Here is a 21,481-nt window from a genome sequence, read left to right as displayed (position 1 = left end):
TACAGGATGGATGTAAATAGTTTTCAAAAGGAAACAGAGGGTGAGAAAGTTTCAATGACTCACTCTGTGTCACACAGCAAGCTAGTGGGAGAGCAGCATAGAAATCATGTCCCGCTGCCAGTCTGGGCTCTTCGTCTGACAGAGAGCATTAGCTACTAGAGCTAATACCATGTGGTCATCCAGGAGAGCCACAGCTGCCAAGGAGCTGCGGAAGGTGAAGTGGCTAGAGGGTTGCCCCCCTCTCCTACTTGGTTAACTCTGTTAGACACTCTTGGCTGTTGTGGGTTGGGTGGGGCCCCAACATTCTCCTCTGTCCTCAACAGTGAGATAGGATGCTATGAACTCTGCTCAGGTATCAGGTAGGCTCCCATAGATGGCATGATGACAGTGGGATGGGAGGTAGAAAGGTTTGTCCTAACTCGGACCACTCTCTGTGCTGTTCATGGTCAAGTCACTTGCCTCCAAGGTCTTTAGCATCTGGAGGGCCTAAGGTTCCCTAACCAGACGGCTCTGGCTTGGAAGTCTAGGATTGCTCAAGAGTTCATGTTTTGGCTCAGTTGGCTTGGGAATTCTGAAAATATTAACTTCTGTGGTGTTTTATAAATAAATACTCACTGTATTATGTGGTGAGCTGAGAATACGATAAGCCTTGTCATCTAATTCAGTCTTTAAGTCATGAATTTTGTGCCCAGAAATAGTTAATGTGGATGCAATTGTTAAAACTGTAGTTGACTCTGCTGGTGCTTTGGATATGTGTGGCCTCCGCACTGTTTGTGTTTCTTTCCTGTCTAAGGATAGTATAGATAGGTTTAGGAAAGCGCAATCTTAAGTAGTAGCTCAGATGGTAAAGAATCCGCCTACAGTGCAGGAGACCTGGGTTCGATTCCTGGCTCAGGAAGATCCCTTGGAGAAGGGAATGGCAACCCACTCCAGTATTCTTGCCTGGAGAATCCTATGAACAGAGGAGCCTGGGGGGCTATAGTCCATGGGGTGAAAAAGAGTCAGACATGACTGAGCAACTAACACTGATCACTGACCTTTGCCTCTTGCCAGCTGTGTGACCTCAGGCACATGTCTTCACCTTTCTGAGCTTTGGGTGATGATAATTCCCATCCTAAAGGCTTAAAGGTGTGAGGCTTGAGACAATGAATGAAAGGGCCTGACAGGGTGCCTGGCACGTACTAAGTGCTCAGTATAGGCTCACTCTTGGTGGCTCCTGGTATTCTCATTATCTTCTTGGGTTGTAGAGGTGTCATCATTGTGAAGAAGCAAGATACAACCTTAATTTTTTTTCAAAACCAACATCACACACAATGAAATGCATACATTCTAAGTGAATGATTTGGGTTTTAATGAATGTATGCCTCCGTGTAAGCACCACCTCAATTACTATACGGAACTGCACCATCATCTCAAAGGACTCCTCGTGTTCGTTTGCAGTCAACACTCCCCCACCGGCCCCAGGTCACCACTTCCCTGCTTTCTGTCACTTGAGATAGTTTTGCCCATTGTAGAATTTCATATAAATGGAATCATAGGGTATATAGCCTTTTGAATCTGAATTCTTTTGTGCAAAATAATGTTTTTGAGATTATCCGCATGGTGGCATGTATCAGCAGCACTTTCCTTTTTTTCTTGCTGAGTAGTATCCTATTGTTTGGATGTACCACAATTTGTTTATTCATTCACCAGTTGATGGACATTTGGGTTGTTTCCAGTTTGGGGCTTTTCCAAACAAACATTCACGTACATCCCTTTTAGTGGACAGATGTTTTTATTTCTCTTGGATATGTATCTAGGACTGGATTTCTGGATCATATGGTATATATATGTTTAACTTTATAAGAAATGGTTGAATAGTATTCCAAAGTGTTTGTACCACTTCACACAGTAATCTATGAGAGTTTTAGTTGCTCCATATTCTTTTCTGCTGTCAGTCTTAATTTTGGCCATTTTGGTGGGTATGTATTAGTGTCTCATTGAGATTTTAATTTGCATTTTTCCACTGATGAATACTGTGCTGAACATTCTTTTATGTGTACATTTGTCATTTGAATATCTTTTTCATTGAATTGTCTTCTTATTATTGAGTTGTAAGAGTTCTTTACATATTTTGGATTTAAGTCCTTTATCAGAAATTATTGGCAATATTTTATCCCTGTCTGTAGCTTGCCTCTTCATTTTTCCTATTGTTACCTTGCAAAGAACAAAGTTTTTTTAAAAACTCTTTCTAGACAGAGGAATTTTATTTACTTATTTTTTGGCCACACCATGCAGCATGTGGGATCTTCCCTGACTAGTGGCTGAACCTGTGCCCCCTACATTGGGAGCACAGGGTTTTAACCACTGGACCACCAGGGAAATCCCAGAACAGAAGTTTTTAATTGTGATGAAGTACAATTTTTGAACTTTTTCTTGTATGGTTTGTGCTTTTTGTTTCTCTCATTCAAGAAATTTCTGTCCATTAGAGGTTGCAAAGATTTTGTCCTATGTTTTCTTCTAGAAACTTCACAGTTTTAGCACTTACACTTAGGTCTATGATTTTTGGGGGGTTAACTTATATGGATGGTGTGAGGTAAGAATTTAAGTTTACTGTTTTCCACGTAGATATCAACTCGTTACAGCACCATTTGTCAAAAAGATGATCCTTTCTTTATCGTCATTTTTACTGCAAATCAATTGACCCAATATATGAGGGCTTATTTCTGGACTCTCTATTCTATTCGGTAAGCTTATGGACATGAACTTGAGCAAACTCCAGGAGATAGTGGAGGACAGGGAAGCCTGGCCTGCTCCAGTCCATGGATGGGGTTGCAAAGAGTCAGACATGACTTTGCAACTGAACAACAACAACAACAAAGCTTATCTTTCGGCCAGTACCACCGTCTTGATTACTGTAGCTGTGTGGTAAGTCTTGAAACCAAGTACTATACATTCTGTCCTTCTTTTTCAAGATTGTTTTGGCCATTCTAGATCCTTTATGTTTCCACATATATTCTGGTATCGACTTATTGATATCTGTAGGAAGGCCTGCTAGGATTTTGCTTGGGATTGCACTGAATCTATAAGTCAATTTGCCTTCTGACAATATTGAATCTATTGGTTTATAAACTGGCCATATCTCTCTTAGGGGGGCTTTTAAAATTTCTTTCAGCAATGTTTTGTAATTTTCAGTGTACAGGTCTTACAAACATTTAAGAAATGATTCCTAAGTTTTTTATGTATTTGGATTTTTTTGGAACAGTGCTAGGAATTGACTGGGTCCTAAGAAAAACAGGGTAGAGAGAAGAAAGGAAGAAATTTTACTGCTTTAGGGTGGTAGATTGCAAGCCAAACATCACTGATAAGAATCACTGAATTTGGGAAAGGAATTTAGACTAGAGACAAGCTCAACTCTAACCCTTGAGAAGCTGGGCTTTAGAGTTGAGGTCAAACCAGCCTCCTCCATGGATGGTGGTAAAGTTTCTGAGGCTGATGGAGAGAAACAGGAAAGGGGTGGGGAGGGACTCCTGGGCTGGAGACTCCTAAGGAAGAGAGGTCCCGGTGCCTATAGGCTTGTGTGCTCAGGTAGAAGTTGGGCTCAGGAGGAGGTGGGCCAGGTGCTGTAAGGGTTACCCTCACTTTGGTATCAGCCTCAGCAGGATGGGACACAGCCCAAGGCCCTGCTATAGTGTAATGAGCACTAGACTTGGAGTCACACGGATAGAGTGCAAATCCTCCCGCCAACCACTTATTAACGGTGAGCCAGGGCAAGTCAGTTAGCTGCTCTGACCTCAGTTTTCCCATCTATAAAATGGCTAATCCTTACCTCATAGGGTTGTTATGAGGGTTTTGTGTATATAAAAGTGCTGAAATGCTATCCTCATATATGGAGTCCAAGAAATCTAGTGGTCTGTCTTAGAGAAGCCCACGTGGAGGAGCATCTTTTTGACATTTGTTGCTTCCTCTCTTCCTCTTTCATCCCAGTCATCGTATAATTTGAATCCTTCCTATGCTCTTTATGTGCATAATCTCATTTAACCAAATGACATCCCAGGAGGTAGGTGATGGTGGAATTCTCTTCATTTAGAGGTGAATGGGGGGAAAAGCTCAGACAGGCCAAGTGCCTTGCCCAAAGTCACAGAGCTACTGACTGACAGCACCTAGACTTGAATTCTAGTCTGTTAGAATCTAGAGCTAACTTCTTCGTCCCTCTCTCCTGCTGATGCCAAGCTGAGACCTGGGCAGCTCTGACCCTCTGAGTCCTCCACTCTGTAGCCTCTTTCACTTGGCATATGTCATGGTATCTTTGGCACTACATGTCTTCAACTCTAGGTATGTTACCTAATTTTTCATGTGCTCATGTCTCAGATTCAAACATAGCACCCTTTAAGCAGAAGTCTTGGGACTCCATTGTTGGTCAGCTCCCCCCACAATCCTTAGCATTGCCTCCTGGTCCATAGTAGGGGTCAGGGTAGGCAGTCCCCTTTCCTTTCTGCTGACCCTTCCTTGCCCCCTAAACCTCCCCCTCTGCCCTGTCTGTTGGCTATTTCTGCATGGCCCTCTCAGCACATGCTGCCTGGCCATGACCTGTCCTCTGTCTGGACCAGAACAGGAAGCAAAGCGGCGAGACCCCATCAGACTCTGAAAGTCAGCCACACCTGACCTTCCGTGGGAATCCTGGAGGCAGCAGAGATGAGCTGGGGTGGGGGCCAGACATTTCAGGCCCAGACTCTCTGACTGGGAGACTTTCAAAGAGCCAAGAGAAAATCAAACCACCATATTCAGTCAGTCCTGAAAATTCCAAAGAGTCTAGTTTAAGGGTAAGAGCAGAGAAGTTCCGCTTTCCCCATAGTGACCATCCCTTTGAGGCCAGATGTGTATTATATTATTTTTATATTAAAGATAATATGTATACCATGTATCACATAACATCCTTAGCAAGGTGGAGGGCAGCACCCAGTAATCAGACAGGATTATTTTTGCAGAAAAACATCTACGCATTGAGATAAAGACCATAAGTATTCTCACTTTGGTTTAGGTCAAGTCTTGCGGCCACATGAGTTCACCAGAACCATACAAAAAAAAACTGTAGTTGTCCGAGCTTTCTGGAGTCCTGAATCATGGGAGAAATTCTGTGAACCTGCAGTAAACTTCCAGAACATCATCATGAGAGGAGGTGCACGTTGAGTTTTAAAGAAAGACCTGGGCCAAGTTCTCACTGCATATCAAAAGAGGCTCTGGCTGACCAAGCACAGCTTGTCCCCAGAAACAGGTTCAGAGGGAAGTAGCCTGGTTCTCCCTGTCCTCATAGGGGCTGAGCTGGCCGGAGGAGTCAGGGTCTGACTGACTGAGGCCAGACTGCCCAGAGATCTGATACTGGTGAGAGCGCACTCCAGATCCCAGTCTGATGGCAGGGGAGGGTGTAGCCAGAGGCCAGCTCCTTCAGAGCCCCGCCCTCCTGGAGCCACGCCCATCCGGAGCCACGCCCTTCCGGGGCCATGCCCTTTCAGAGCAGGGCTTGAGCTTGGGAAGATTTGGTGGTGGGATTGGGGGTCACTGGGTGACCCCTGCAGCCTGGGACTGAGACAGCAGGGAGGCCAGTGATTTGGGCCTGGAGTGCTGGGAAGAAGCTGAGGAAGAGCCTGGACCTGTACTTTCTGCTTGTCATTAACATCTGAGGGATGTATGCAGTCAGCAGGTGTTGGGCTGGGGAAGGTCCAGGGATGAGAAACCAGGACCTCTGCCAAGGGGGTTACAGGCTACTTGGAGAGACTTTCTCTACAGCCCTGAGGAAGAAGGAAAAAAAAGTGTGAACCATGCAGAACTAATGGTGCTATAATCCCAAAAAACTGGGAGAAGTCAGAGAAATTGGATGGTTAGAGTGGGATGGGGCTGGCAAGTAAGGGGACTTCTGGAAGAGGCAGACAAGCATCTTAGCCTAGAGCTGGATGAGGCCTCAGGATCACCTTTCCCATTCCCTGCATTTTTGAGTCAAGTGTTGAAACAGGCTGTGGTTATAAGAGTCCTGGGGATCCATGAGGGCTTTTTGGACTGGGAAAGGCAACCTAGGTAGTGGTTATATCATGAAGAAAGGCATGGAGGTTGGATTACTTTAGCCAAGGCAGAAGGACAAGGAAGAGCCTGGCCTGAGAGGAGGGGCCCTTTGCTACAGCCCTGGTTGGCTCTGCATCCAGGACAGTCCAAGGTGGGAACTTGCTCTGGTCCTGCTCTGGAAGACTGCTCTCTTCCCAAGGAAGCCCCTTATAACTCCATCCATCCCCCGGGGCTGTCCTGACCACTCTGGCCCTCACCAGGCCTATTCAGGGAGGGGTTTCTTGACGAGGTGGAAGTTCTTGCCATCTTTAGAGGGGAGGGGTGTGGAGGGGCGTGGGCCATCCCTGGGTCCTCCCAGCAGAGGAATGGAAGCTGCATGGCACCTGCAGCCTGGGACATCTCCTCCTGGAGCATCTGCAAACAATGGAATTGTCCTCATCACAGGTGGTCGCACATGGGGCATTCACCAGGGGCCAAGCCCTCAGGGCCCACAGCCCCACCTGAGCCTGCCTGTCCTCATTGAGGAGGGTGACCACCCAAGAGCCTTCCAAGCTGGTTAGTTGGTCAGCTTACCAGGGTTAAAAAAACTTGGCACAAGTCACCCAGCCCATGAGCCGAGTCCCATGGTTGGGGCAGAGCTGGTGGGGGTGTAACTTGCCCCATGATGATACAGCCTCAACGACTACTTGCTTTCCTCTGCAGTTGGCACACTGTGTCCTCCAAACTATTAATACTCCTCCGCTGGCTCAGGGCTGGGCCTGTGAACCCAAGAAGTTGAGAGAGTTTATCTTAAGCCTTCCAGCCCCTCTTTCCCTTCCCCTACCCTTCCTCACCCCAGGGTTCCCCTTTCTCTCTTCTCTTCATGATCCCAGACTCTCTCCTTTCAGCTTCCCTTGTCTAGCAAAGTGCATTCTGAGGCATTAGCCTTATTATATCAGATTCTCACACTTTAGTATGAATTGGCAGCCCACTTCTCTAAGCTTTATTTCTGACTCTTGGCTGAAAAGAAACTCAGTTTTAGACCAGGATCCTTCTCTCCCTTTGACTGCCCAGGGGGCCCAAGGAGGAGACCTGACCAGGCTTCCATTCCTTCAATCCTACCCATCTTGTGTTCCTATCACCCTGGGCATTTACTATGATGATGGCTGATTCTGTTTCCCTGAAAGATTACATTAAAATGGAAAGCAGAAACCATCAGTCTTGATAGAAGCAATCAGGAGAACCGGGGTGCAGACCCAGGCCTGCCATTAACTCAGAGTCATCTGAGACAAAAAAAACCCTTAGATGAACCTCCAAGGCACCAGAGAAGTCAAAACAGAGACCTGCCTACTTGGCAAACTTCTGGCCCTCCTGCCTGCCCTCAGAAGGTTCTGGGGTAGCTTCCAGGAGGCATTAGGACAAAACTTCTGGACTGGGTGATCCTGAAGGCTTTCCCCAGTCCTAGAATGTACTGATTCAAATGATGTACATTTGGACACGGCCAGGGAACTGGGGGAGATGTTTATCACCCCAGACTTGTGGGGGGTGGGGAGGCCACCCCTCCATAGCCACCATGCCACCTGATCTGTACAGTACATGCCAGGGACAAAGACCCCCTCCTCATTTCCAGCCCGAGCCTGAGTGGAGTGGGAGGGAGACAGGAGGAGGAAGCGGGAAGCATTTCCTCCACAGATGTTGCACCAGCCACGCTTTAAATACCCGAGATTGTTGAGATGCAAAGCAAGCTGGTTGGGCGGGCTGCTTGCTGCCCACTTAGCTCCTGAGTACATAGTCCATGATGCCATCCTCCGCAGGCAGCCCCTGGAAAACAGGAAGTGGAGCGGTTGTTGGAGAGACAAAGCCCACAGCTGGGCCAGGCTCTTTTCTCTCTGAGCCAGGAGTGGGCTGGGGGACGAGGCTCTGGGGTGGGCTCCAGGGTGGGGCGGGGGGAGGTGTACTGATTCAGTCCTCGAGGTTCTGAGGCAGAGAGCTGGGGAGGGAAGGAAGGCTGGGACCCAGACAGGGATGTAGTGAGCAGTCTGGTGGCTTTTGGTTTTCTTTGGCCTGAAGCTGACGCTCAATATTGAAATTTAAATAAATGAGTGAGTGAAAGGAGTGGGGAGAAGGACTTGGAATAAAGGTGGGAAACGGTACCTGCCAAATTTGCCATTAAGGCTGCTCACTAAGGACATCTTCTTGGAGGAGGTATGAGGTGACAGTGAGTCTTGTCAAGGAGAGAGGAATGTGAAGGATGGAGGGAGGGAGGTGCTTCTCAGGAGCATAGACCTTGGGGCCCCTCAGATGATGGGAGGAGAGAGGAGCCAGGGGTGTTGAGGGTCGTCCCCCCCCCCCCACTGCTCTGAAAAAGGACTGCCTGGAGCTGTGTGCCCTCTTCCTGGGCCAGACACTGCCCTCACTAACTCTCCCCTTCTGGGAAGAGGTGGGGAGTGGAGAGCGCGGGTTAGGGTGGGGAGTGTGTGTGTGTGTGTGTGTGTGTGTGTGTTTAGAGGGGCTTAGTGAGGGCAGGAGAGGTGGGCTGAGATATTTGAGATGAAAGCACAAAAGGCCCACTTACCATGCAAATGGCCCTGCAGCGGAAACCTGTTATCAGGAGGATCTAATAGGGTTTTGCAGGGCCAAGGCCAATGCTCCAGGCAAGGCAAGGCTTTCCTGGCTCCCAGGTAACTGCCTGCAGTTGGCACAGGCCCGGGTGCCAGGCACACCTCCTAGTCCCTCCAGCTAAGGGTCCAGACAGGTTGGCCTTACCCAGCGCCCTGGGAACCGCCAGTCTTGTCCTGTGCCACCTACCTGCTCACTCACCCACATCCTGGGGGTGGCCTCCTCTGGAACCATCGGACCCTCTCAAGCAGAAACAAGGATGGGGGTGGGGGTTGGAAGAACAGAGCCAGGCACCCCCAGTGATGGGAAATGCTCTCCCTCTGCGCTGCCTTCTCCAGCGAGCTCCTGAGAGCTTCCTCCTGCCCCTCCCCGCCCCAGGCCTCCCACTACAGGTAGGAGGAGCCTGGCTGAGGTCAGGCTTTTACCCTGATGGTGTTAGGAGATCTGATCTGGTCCCTGAGCAGCTACTGATGGTTCCCCCAGTAGCTGGGCTGGTTCAAAGCCTTCTCCTTCCCCTACCCCTTGGGGTCTGGAGAGAGTCTGCAGTGCTTCTGGGTCCAGCCAGGGTCCCTCACAATCTTGAGGTTGTGAGAGCGTGTCCCAGCACCCAGCACAGCACCTGGGACATAGCAGATGCTTAAGAATAACACTTATGGGACTTCCCTGGTGGTCAGTGGCTGAGACTTGGAGCTCCCAATGCAGGGGGGGCGGGTTTAATCCCTGGTCAGGGAACTAGATCCCGCGTGCCACAACAAAGGTTGAAGATCCTGTGTGCTGCAACTAAGACCCAGAACAGCCAAACACATAATTTTTTTTTCAGAAAGAAGAAGAATGACACTTCTTGTAAGCTCCAATAACCTGGAGCTTACTGTGTGCCAGGCACTGTTCTAAGAGCTTTACAGATGTTAATTCATTTAATCTTCATAATATGCTTAGTTGCTCAGTCCTATCTGACACTTTGTGACCCCATGGACTGTAGCCTGCCAGGCTCCTCTGTCCATGGGATTCTCCAGGCAAGAGTACCGGAGTGGGTAGCCATGCCCTCCTCCAGTGGCTCTTCCTGACACAGGTATGGAACCTGGATCTCCTGCATTGCAGGTGGATTCTTTACTGTCTGAGCCACCAGGGAAGCCCAGTCTTCACAACAACCATGTGAAAGGTCCTGTGAGGTCTGCATGTCACAGGTGAGGCACAGAGAGGTGAAGTACCTTGGCCAAGGTGGCACAGCTAGTAAGAGGTGGAGGTGGGATTTGAGCCAAAGCAGTCTGGCTCTGGTCTGGCTGTCCCGCTAGACAAGGTGTGTATGTTGTATAGAATGAGCCTGGGGCTGAGAGGACATCTCTGGGGTCACCAGTGAGTGAGGGCAGACCTGGGGCCAGACTCCCCAGGGCTAAACAGCCTTGTGGGTCCTTGGGTCCCCACAGTCTAGGAGATTGTGGGTGGTCATTCCAGGGAGAACTTCTAGTTCTGCTCATGGGTTTGGTGGTCCCTGGGGTCCTGTTGATGCTAGACCAATGTTTCCCCAAAGCCTAGGAGAACCTGCTTTTGCTTCCTTCAAGGTCATCCCAGATGGAGCAGCTTTAAAAAACAAAAAACAATTATGTATTTATTTATTTGCCTATGTCGGGTATTAGCTGCTGTGTGTGGGCTTCTCCTTAGTTGCAGCATGTGGACTCCAGAGCATGGGCTCAGTAGTTGTGGCATATGGACTTAGTCGCTCCACGGCATGTGGGATCCTAGTTCCCTGACCAGGGATTGAACCCGCATCCCCTGCATTGGAAGGTGGATTCTTAACCACTCACTGGACCTCCGGGGAAATGCCCTAGATGGAGCAATTTTAGCCAAAACTATGGATGGGGTAAGCCTTGGACAAGGCAAAATGAGGCAGGGGTGGGAAAGGCCAGGTGATTGCAAGGGGGTTTGGGGAGGTGGGATGTGAGATGAAGTCCTGAGGGGCACCCTTGACTTTTTCCCACTTTGGAGGGAGACAAGGTAGCCTGGGAAGTGACTAGAGAGTCTCTGGGGTCAAAGCCAATGGCATCTCATTGTGTGTGAATGGAGACTTCTGGTCTTATCATCCTGAGCACCAAGGGCCATTGGCTAAGTGTGCAGAGGGCAGAGGGGTACAGGCTGGGGACAAAGAGGAGAGGAGAATGGAGCCGGTCACATGGGGTCGTTGCTTTCCTAACGGGACGTGAGAGGCTGAAAGTCAGCCTGAGGAGCCCAACAGGAAACAAGAATGGGGGAGACACACCAGCTGGGCCAAAGCAGGTACAACCGATGAAGGTGGGGTTGTCCTCAGTGGCTCAGGGGCACTTGAGTCAGGCAGGGGCCTGAAGGCACTCTTGTTCCTCAGTCTGGAAGGGCAATTGGCAAGTTCACAGATTATCCATCCTCTGCACTTCAGTTCTGAACACTGGTCACTTGCTTGGTTGATAGCATCTGACCTGACCAGGGGGCAGTGCCTTCATTACAACCCCAGGTTTTGTCTTGATGCTTACTTATCTCTGATTGTTCATCTGAACCTCACAGAGCTCAACTAACACGTGGGGGATGGAGATTTTTGTGCAAGAGCCTGGTGGGTGGGGTTCTCAGGCCTGGAGTGCCAGAAAGGATGGTTTTTAAAGGATGGTTTTAAAGGGGAACTGATCATGCCCATGGACCCTGGAACAGACTGGAACCTGCAACACCTATAATTCTCCTGAGGTCCAAGAAGAAACCATCTCTAGCAGATGCCTTGGCATCTGTAGGGCATGTGTTACAGCATTTACTAGCACTGTTTAAGGAAACCAGTTGAGGTATTTTCCAAGTTTAATGTCACAGCACTCTTTCTTCAAAGGAAAAATGATCCCAGACAGCAACAGAGAAAACAAATATTGGCTTGGCCAAAAAGGTCGTTCGGATTTTTCCATAACATCTTATAGTAAAACTTGAACGAACCTTTTGGCCAACCCAGTAAAAGGAAAACTGGGTGGTATGTCTCTCAGCTGTCTTCCTAGGCCCTAAGGGGGTCCCTGAGGCCGTGAGGGGGTCCTTTTTGAGAGCAACCCTGGGCAAACCGGAGCCCATTGTGGCCTGAGGCTCCTGTGCGGTTGACTGCCTTTCCTGACCATTAATCGCTACTAAGTGTCATTACTGCTAATAAAATTAACCGACTTTATACTGGACTCCTGGGGCCATCAATCACAGGGTCAATTACACGAAATTTAAAAAAACAAGGAACTGTTGATGGGGGAAAAGGTGTTTGCTGAGCTGAGCTCACAAGGACAGCCCAGGGAGTGTGGTACTCCACAGCTGTCAGGAGGTGGTGATCAGGGACAACACCCTTAATTAGACAAATTGACTCCCAGCCTTGATGTTGTTCTACAGACAGGAGTGTCTCAAGCAAGAACAGTGATGACCACAGGACGACTCTGGGGCCAGGGACTGAAAAGCTCCCGAAATTCTCCCTCCCATTCTCACTTCTGCTTCTCTCTCTGTGTTTGATTCACTTTCTCTCTCTCTTTGGATCAGCTTTCTCTTTTATCTCCTGAGTTACAAGCCCAGTCACCCAAAGAAAGAGAGAGAAAGCAACTGTATGCTCTAAGTCAAATTCCAAATTCCCAGAGAAAGAATGGATTGGCCCAGCTTGGGTCATGTGATCCTCAGTGGTCCAATCAACAGGCCAGAGCAGCAAGGTCACATGGTATAAAATGGCTGACAGGGTAACCATGGAGGTAGAAAGACCAGGTAGGCAGCCAACCCAACAGTTGTCTGCAAGAGTAATTTAAGGGGCTTAGTAATAAGCACTCACAATATATATATATATATATATATATATAAGGGAATTCCCTAGTGGTCCAGGGATAAGGACTCAGCATTTTCACTGCCGAGACCAGGTTCAATCCCTGACTGGGAACTAAAATCCCACAAGCCATGCAGCACAGCCAAAAAAAACCAAAACCATGGTAGGCAATATTGTGTAGTAGAATATGTTATATATTATATAATATAGCTCTAATGATATAAAAATAATAGCCATTGTTCTGCAAATGTCATTTGAGACAAGCCTTGAAGGATGTACAGCCCTGTTGGCCAAAAATTCCCAGCATTCCCTGCTTGTCCTCTCACCTGTCAATCACAACTACAAGGGAGGTCCCAATTTCTGAAACACAAGAACTGCCTGAGCAGAAATTGTCCTTCACACCCACCGCTGGTGTGGGGAGGAAGACATTTGAGGGGCTAGATGGCTGCTGTGCCCTTTGCTCCTGCAGCCCCCGAGCTGCCCTCCACACCGGAGGCCGGTCAGGGTGGGGCCTCCTGGGCTGGAATTGACATCAGGTTCTGCTCTGGACCTGCCAAGGGTCGAGCTCTAAGGAGGGTTTCCTGCCAGACTGCAGGGAGGGATTTGGGTGTAGACCTGGTGGACTGGAAATTTACCCATTTGCCCCCAGATTAATGATTAACAGGTCCCTACCCTCACCCTGTCTGGGAGGGGAGCCCAGGGCCAGGCTGGGCCGGGAGGAGCCCGATAGCATCTGTCTCTGCTCAGGGGTTTCAGAGATATGCTCCATACTGGGTTGGCTGCACCTGATGGATTTGGAATCTACAGGTACTCTCTGGGGGCACATGGGGCCTGGCCAGGACCCACACCCTACCTGGGGCAGACAGGCAGGGTGTGGCATCCAGCCAGATGTCCTCGCTGGGGCAGGTGGCTCCAAACAGGAGAGGTGTGCCCTTGGCTCTGTGGGATGTGGGCTTCTCTGACCACTCAGGGCTTGGCCACAGGGCTTGCCTTGGATGGGGGTGCTTGAGCACGAGTGACAAGTGTCACATCCAAGCAGGAGCTTAAGAGCCAGTGCCTGCTTCCACCTTTGATCTTTTCCCATAGTTATGAGGCCAGCATATTTCAGAAAGGGGCTGCATCCTGGTTGCCAGATTGATGTATATGTTCCACCCACACTGAGGGCCACCAGTGTCCAGGAAACAGCAGATAAGTTGAACTGGGAGAAACATCTCATGGATCGCTTCTGGGGGGAGGGAAGGTGAGCCCTATTTGTAGTCTTCACCTTGCTGCTGATCTGCTGTAAAACTAGGGCTAGTCATCACCTCTTTGTAAAACCTAAAGCCTTTGTTTCCTTATCTGGACAATGGAAAGATTCTGGCCAGGTTAGAAAGTAAAGCATCTTGCAAGAGGAAAGAGTTGAGAAACTCCAGCCAAGGGGGAAGTGAAACAGCAAGGACCAGACTCTGTGGTTAGTAACTTTTCATACAATCCTCCCAGCAGCGCAGGAGGTGGAGAGGATCACTCTTTCCACTTCCCAGAGGAGAAAAATCAGTGCTTCTGGATGACACAGCTAGGAAGTGACAGTCAAGCCACTGGAACATGGCAGCCTGACTCAAGCATCCCTGCACTTCAGATACAGCAGAATAAGAAGTCAGGGGCTGATAGCCTGATGGAAATGCAGCTTCTTCATCTTTATCCACCTGTCAATCCATCCACCCATCCTTCTTCCTTCATCTCTCCATCCTCCCAATCTTCCATCCATTTGGGTATTCCCCAAGTGTCTCTTGGTGGCAGACATGGAGTAGCCAGATGGTTAAAGATCTATGGGGATTATGGAGACAAGTTAGGTTGGCATGGTGTTACTTGGGCAGCTACCTAATGTAAGGGGGAGAGGGATGCCAGGGCCATTGGCCAGACATCTTCTCACTGTCTACATCCCTCTGCCACCCCCTCTTAGCAACATGGCTCTCCCTTCCTGGAAGCAGCTAATAACTAATGCAGTATTTCCCAAACTGCCCAGATTCTCAATGCTGCCCAGGGAATGTGGTAAATGTACAGATTCCCAGGTCCTATTCCAGACCAAGAGAAGCAGAACTGTTAAGTATATATCCTAGGCATCTGTAGTTTTTTGGAGTTTAAAAGAAAAAAAATTTTTTTGATTAAAAAGTTTTTATTTTTTGGCCACATTATGTGGCATGTGGGATCATAGTTTCCTAACCAAGGATTGAACCCATACCCCCTGTGTTGGAAGCATGGAGTCTTAGCCACTGAATCACCAGAGAAGTCCTGGGCATCTGTATTTTAAATAAGCATGCCATACGATTTTTCTGATTCAGCAAGTTTGGGAAACAAGGTGGATAAGAAGAGCAGAGACTTTGGCTTCCAGAAAACTTGAGTTTGAGATCTTGCACTCACCCTTGTTATAAGCACCTTGGTGTCCTACTCTGTAAAATGGGGTCAGCCTCCCTCCCAGAAGGCCAAATAATGCAGCCCCCAAGAAGGCCCCCTTCCCCTCACCTGCCCCCCATCCTTAGGGATTGTCATCTTTCATCCCCCATCACAGCCCCCAGGGGTCACTGGTCTCCCTTCTCTTGCCTCCTTTAGCCTGACTGGGCGGGAGGTCCTGACGCCCTTCCCAGGGCTGGGCACCGCTGTCCCGGCACAGGGTGGGGCCCACCTGAAGCAGTGCGACCTCCTGAAGTTGTCCCGCCGGCAGAAGCAGCTCTGTCGGCGGGAGCCAGGCCTGGCTGAGACCCTGCAGGACGCCGCACACCTCAGCCTGCTCGAGTGCCAGTTTCAGTTCCAGCACGAGCGCTGGAACTGCAGCCTGGAGGGGAGGACGGGGCTGCTCAAGAGAGGTAGGGAGGAGGGCTGGGGAGGAGGGTGAGGAGAAGGAGACCAGGGAGGAGAACTGGGAGGAGGAGGCTTGGAGGAAGAGGGTCGGGGGGGGGGAGAACTGAGAGGAGGTGGGCTGCCTTTCCCGCTCCCCAGGCCCCTGTCCCCAGTCCACGTTGCTCTTATGAACCCGGCTCAGAAACGGGTTGGTCCAACTTGCTCACGCATCACCTTGGAGTCAAGATCAGTGGTTTAGCCCGGCTTTGGTGCTCACCAGGTGCCTAAGTCACTTTTCTCTGCATCTGTGTTCTCATCTCTTCAGTAGAGGATGCAGCCCCCGTCCTGCTGCCCTGAGAACCTGGGCACACACCCCACAGGGAACAGGAAGCTCCATTTAGATAGCAACTTGCAGCCTGAGTTTAAGGGGCGGGCGACAGGGCAACTGCCCTCAACTGTGTCCTCGGGGTCACAGGCCCCTCGCCCTGTCCACCACAGCAGCCCCTCCCTCCAGCCTGTCTATCCTCAGAGGGCAGCTCTGAGCCCACTCTCCTCCTCCCTCCCGATCCCACCCCCCGGCCTGGCCCAGGTTTCAAGGAGACTGCCTTCCTGTATGCGGTGTCCGCTGCTGCCCTCACACACACTCTGGCCCGGGCCTGCAGCGCTGGCCGCATGGAGCGGTGCACCTGTGATGACTCCCCGGGCCTTGAGAGCCGGCAGGCCTGGCAGTGGGGTGTGTGTGGCGACAACCTCAAGTACAGCACCAAGTTCCTAAACAACTTCCTGGGACCCAAGAGAGGAAGCAAAGACCTGCGGGCACGGGCAGACGCCCACAACACCCACGTGGGCATCAAGGTGAGCGCGTTGCTGGGTGCAGAGCCGGGGAGCCGGGTCTCTAGGAGGCCAGTACCCACCCTGCCTCCCCAGGACACACACAGAGGGGGTCTAGGATGAACCTCATCCTTTCAACGGTGTTCCTTGGGCATCTACTCTGGACCATTGTCAGGTACCAGGCAGTGGGAAAGAGTCCTGGGCATCATAGGTTGATGGGCAGCAGGTGGGATCCTGGCTTGGTGAGGCAGGAACGTGTTTGGAGAATGGTTTCCATTCCAAGCACTGCCTTTCTTGGAGGCCCTAGGAGCCAATGCTGTTTGAAAACTGATCTGGTACAACCCCTGGCCCTCTTCCATTTTACAGATGGGAAGACAGAAAAAGCCCAGAGAGGGGAAGGGACTTAGCTGAGGTCACACAGCAGTGGAAAGACTGGAGGGTAAAACGTATCCAGGTCTGTTGGGACCAGGAAGCTGGGAGAAGCTCGGGCTCCATTTCTTAAAGAGACTGAGTTCTGTGTCCTGTGTTCTCATCACTGAGTTGGTGTAAACCAGGGCTGCTGTGTTCATTTGTTCAAGCTGTCTGCTCCACAGGAACTTCGGGCCAGGGGAGGTGCTGAGGGTGAGATCCAGCCCCCGCTGCTCTCACCAAGGCGTGAGGACCGTCTCTGCCCAGAAGAAGGGGCGCCTAGAGCTAGTTTGCACTAATGTGCCACGTGGACCAGCTTGAGTTTTAGCCGCCCCCCTCATGTGGACCTACCCCGTCTCTCTCCCATCTTCCTGCGGCTCCCCAGCCACAGTTGGTGCTCTAGGGGCTGCGGCCCGGGGGCCCCTGACCACACCTCCCTCCTGCCTCTCCTCACAGGCCGTGAAGAGTGGTCTCCGGACCACGTGTAAGTGCCATGGCGTGTCAGGCTCCTGTGCCGTGCGTACCTGCTGGAAGCAGCTGTCCCCGTTCCGTGAGACAGGCCAGGTGCTGAAGCTGCGCTACGACTCAGCTGTCAAGGTGTCCAGTGCCACTAATGAGGCCTTGGGCCGCCTGGAGCTGTGGGCACCGGCCAGACCAGGCAGCCCCACCAAGGGCCCGGCGCCGCGGCCTGGGGACCTGGTCTACATGGAGGACTCCCCCAGTTTCTGCCGGCCCAGCAAGTACTCGCCTGGCACAGGCGGCAGGGTGTGCTCCCGTGAGGCCAGCTGCAGCAGCCTGTGCTGCGGGCGGGGCTACGACACCCAGAGCCGCCTGGCGGCCTTCTCCTGCCACTGCCAGGTGCAGTGGTGCTGTTACGTCGAGTGCCAGCAGTGTGTGCGGGAGGAGCTTGTGTACACCTGTAAGCACTAGGCCCTCTGCTCAGTGTGCCAGCCAGGTGCTGCCAGGACCTCCCATGGCCCCGGGCCACCTCCAGGCCACCCAAATGTCCAGCCGCTCCCCCCTCCCGTCCAGCCGCTCCCCCCTCCCCCCACTCCCACCAACCCGGGCAGGAGCACGTGGCATGCGTGTGATCACCCACGTGCGTGCCAGCGCACTCATGCGCCTCTCCCCATTGGCTCCCATCAGTCTTCCCCTCTCTCAGCTCTCAGCAAGGAGAGCCCCACCCCTGAACCTGAGGGTCCCCAGCCTGGTTGAGGACTTGGAGCAGGAGGGCAGAGTAGAAAGGATGTGGAGGGAACTAAGGGAGACCCAGAAGAGGGCAAGACTGAGGTTTTAGAGAGGAGAGAGAGTATATCTCGCCATCACGAATCCTGGGATTAGTGGCCTAAAGCCAGCCAGAGGTTGGGAGGTGAATTTCTGGGCCAGGAAGGCCCAAGGAGGCAGGGTCAGCTGGAAGCTAAGGCTGGAGTCTGGCTGGGATGGGTCAGGCCAACCCTCAGGCTCCGCCCAGGTGACAGTCAACCCCTGGGGTCATACACTTTCATTGACCCACCCTGGAGCTTTGCTGTGCTAGAGATGGGAGAAAAGGCCAGGTGGTAGGAGCCATTGGTCTGGAGAAAGGAAAGCAGGAGTCAGATATGTGCCCTAGATCCTTGTGATTTGGTTTTTAAAATATGCCTCCACAGCATATCTCCACCTTGAGAGTTGAGTAATCCACGCCCAACCAGCACTGCTCAGTAAAAACACCAGTGGATGCAAGCCCAGGAGGAAGAGCCAGTCCCCAGGGTGAGGCTCAGATAGTACACCAAGGTCGCCCAGGGAGACACAGACCCCTCAGTTTCTCAGCCTCCCATGAGCCCACTTGGGTCAACTCCCTGTGGCCGGGGTCTCCCTGTGCAGCTGGCATTCATGATATACGAGAGTTGGTGTATGAGTTTTGATTCAGTTACTTCTGCAGCTACTACTTCTACAGCTACTCATCTAATTAAGGTTTTTGCTTGGGTGGGAGTTATAAACATGGGAAGTGTTTGCTAAACTGGGCTCTTTGGGGGCCCCCCACCTTGGCTCTTACCTGAGGAAGAGAAGTGGCTGCTAATTCCTTCTGATACTGTGGACATTTCCAGAGCTACCTACTAAGGCCCTGGGAGGGAGGCGAGAGGAGCTGGTACTACCCATGGGTCCACACAGGCCTCCCCACTCCAACATGCATGCACATCCCTGGGACCTGCCAGCCTGGGGCCTCTCATTCAGCGGCACACACCTCTCTGGATCAGGATGCAGACCTTGCAGGGGTCACTTTGCTGGAAGTCGTGTGCTTTCCCAGAGCAGGGCCCGATGCCAGCCAGGAGGAAGTGACCTCCTTCGGGACGCCCTTGGCTGCTCTGCTGGACCTGCCGCGCCCTCTGTCAGCTTCCTTTCTCCCTGAACCCAGAGTTGCTGACCCTTTGCCGGGACAGGAAACTTCGGAATCAGCCAAGTGCTGAGAAACTGTCTGTGCAAGCCCCAGGAAGCAGCTCCCGGGGGCTCCCTGTGATCTCCGAGGGCAAGGAGACCCTGCCCTGTCTTCGGTGGATCATGCAGCCTCCTGAGGGATGCTGGAAGGATCTTTGGCTGCAGAGGCTCTGATGAGAAGCACTACTGACCTGAGATCCCTCCCGAGAGTGACTTTGCTGACCCGAGCAGCGGGCCCACATCTTAGCAGGAAGAGAAGAAGGAGAAAGGGCTGTCTCCCCAGTTCCCTCCACGCCCCCATCGCATGAAGACTTTCTCTCTGCCTGCCTGATCCGTCCTTCTCCTCTGAGACTCCAGCTCTGCCTCTACCATGGCTCAGCCCGAGGCATGAGGCAGCAGGAAGAGGGGGCCTGATCCTCTGACATGGCATTTGCGTCCCAGGTCCATGGCCAGCAGTGCAGGGGTGTCAGGAAGATAAAGGGTAGACTCTGAGGGACTGAGGCCACGGCCAGCCAGTAACACTGACCAGGCCTAGGATGCGGCTCAGGGCCCCTCAGCCTCTCAGGTCCTCGCTGTCCAGCTGTCTCCCCTCTCCTCCTTCCCTGCTCCCACCCCTTTCTCTTCCAATTGCCCCCAAAGGGCCATCTCAGCCCAACTGGGGCCCCTGGGACCAGTGACCACTGACCCCTCGTTCTATAGCATTAAGGGAAACAGTCACAGGGTATTTTTTGTCTACCTCGCATATATATATAGTTTTTAGGGCAAAAGAAAATAATTTATATAGCTCAGATATATATGAGAGAATATTTATGTTATTTATATAGTGTCTATATTTTATGGGCAGCATCTGTGGGGGTTGTGTATTCTGCTGGAAGCCTGTGTATATCTGGGGAAATACAGCTGACCTGATTGGGGTCCCCACTGAACTGGACACCAGGTGGCCAGGGAAGAGGTCTGGTGGACTCCATGTCCCTTGGCTGGCTCTGTCCCGGAGCTAGTGAGCAACATCTTCTCTGAGCATGAACTCCGACGGGCTTCATCCGGATCCTCCTTGTGAAGTCGTTGTAAATTCTCGGCTCTTCTGGGTCCCAGGCCCCTTCTTCTGCTCTGGAAAAACTGTCCTGCTCATGATAATAGTGATAACAAGGATGACCACACTTGGCATTTGTAAAGCATTTTTTGATCTTCGGAACCACTTAGGTCCCTTTAGTCTCCCTTGATTGCCCATTATCCCTGTAAGGTAGGTGCGGCCACATCACGACCCATTTTACAGATGCCACCGAGAGATGGAGGGCTGTGCTTGAAGTCACACTGAAGAGGTCCTTTCACTGAATATTTCCTGAGTTTCGACGTGGGCCAGGTGATGGGAGCTGATCTATCCTGGACCTGGGAGCCCCAAAGTCTGGATACACCCAGAGCCCAAGAACCCAGGGAAGTGGCTGCTCCCCCAGGCTGTGTGTGACCCTGCCTCTTGGATCTGGACAGCATGTCAGCATTTTCTGTGTCTCAGGGGTTGGGACTGCCTGAGGGGCCTAGAGAGTTGAGGACCCCGTGGAGGCTACTCCAGGGGCTCCACCACCGGGTCTTCCTTCCCTTTGCCCACACCACCTGAGAGGGCTTTATCTGAGGGCCCCTCCCAGCCCGTAGATGGGTTTTATTTTCTCTTGTTTGTGTTTTTCTTTTCTTTCCTTTTTTTTTTTTTTGGCCATGCTGCACAACCTGAGGGATCTTAGTTCCCCCATCAGGGATCGAACCCTTGCCCCCTGCATTGGAAGCACAGAGTCTGAACCATTGGACTGCCAGGGAAGTCCCTGTGTTTTTCCTTTAAAAATGATTTGTTTTCCTTTGGATTTCTGGCTTCTTTTGTAAAATCAGCTGCACTGGCATGCTGGTCCTTCATTCCCAACCTGGCCACAGTCAGCTGGAGAGAGGGAGCCCTATTAGACAGGATACGTGGGGGCTCCCTAGTTTGCCAAGTACACCTCAACACACACACCTCACTCATGCATGTTGCTGGCTCTTGTGGGCACATCATGTCTGTCCCTGGTTCGGATAAACCCAGCTTCTCTGGTGTCCTCTGCTGGCCAACAGACAGACAGACAGACCAGCCCTGAAGATTACTTCTAGATTCCCCGAATTACCTTTCTCAACAATCATGAACTTCGAATGCTTTATGTCTCAGCACGTTTGAGAACCACAGTGGGAGCCATCACATATCAACCAACCGTTCTGTTCATCCAGGCAGTCAATGGTGGTTTAGGGAGCTCCCACTGAGCGCCAGGCACCAGCCAGGGTGCTGGGGTGTAGCAGGGAAGGAGATGAAGTCCCTGCCTCATGGGGCTGCCCCTCCAGTGGGAGAGAGAGACAATAAACCAATAAATCACATGTCAGCTCTTGGTACCTATTTTGTCTCACTTTATAGCAATGATCTTGTGTGTTGGACATGACCACCGCCATCTCATGGTCAAGGTAACAGAGGCTGTGAGGGGTGAAGGCTCCTAATGACAAGCAATGGTGTCAGGATTAGAACACAGAGTGCATGAACACCAAAGGATGAGTTCTTTTTTAAAAAACTTTTACTTTGTATTGAGGCATAGC

General features: G+C 51.3%; 1 protein-coding gene across 1 annotated transcript in view; it reads left to right on the top strand.

Moving 5' to 3' along the window:
• WNT9B (Wnt family member 9B) overlaps positions 1 to 21,273 on the top strand; it is a 49,086-nt gene extending 27,813 nt beyond the window's left edge. The window contains exons 6-8 of the mRNA XM_081582976.1: positions 15,005 to 15,258; positions 15,822 to 16,087; positions 16,928 to 21,273. Of these exons, the coding sequence (XP_081439102.1) occupies positions 15,005 to 15,258; positions 15,822 to 16,087; positions 16,928 to 17,401 (994 nt within the window). The 3' untranslated portion in view covers positions 17,402 to 21,273. The remainder of the gene's footprint in view (positions 1 to 15,004; positions 15,259 to 15,821; positions 16,088 to 16,927) is intronic.
• Positions 21,274 to 21,481: the final 208 nt, after the last annotated feature.

Source organism: Giraffa tippelskirchi, chromosome 3, assembly GCF_054371585.1.
Source record: "Giraffa tippelskirchi isolate mGirTip1 chromosome 3, T2T-mGirTip1v1.2.pri, whole genome shotgun sequence".
Taxonomy (NCBI): domain Eukaryota; kingdom Metazoa; phylum Chordata; class Mammalia; order Artiodactyla; family Giraffidae; genus Giraffa; species Giraffa tippelskirchi.
Note: the sequence above shows the minus strand (reverse complement) of the source record. Positions and strands in the feature narration are given on the sequence as shown.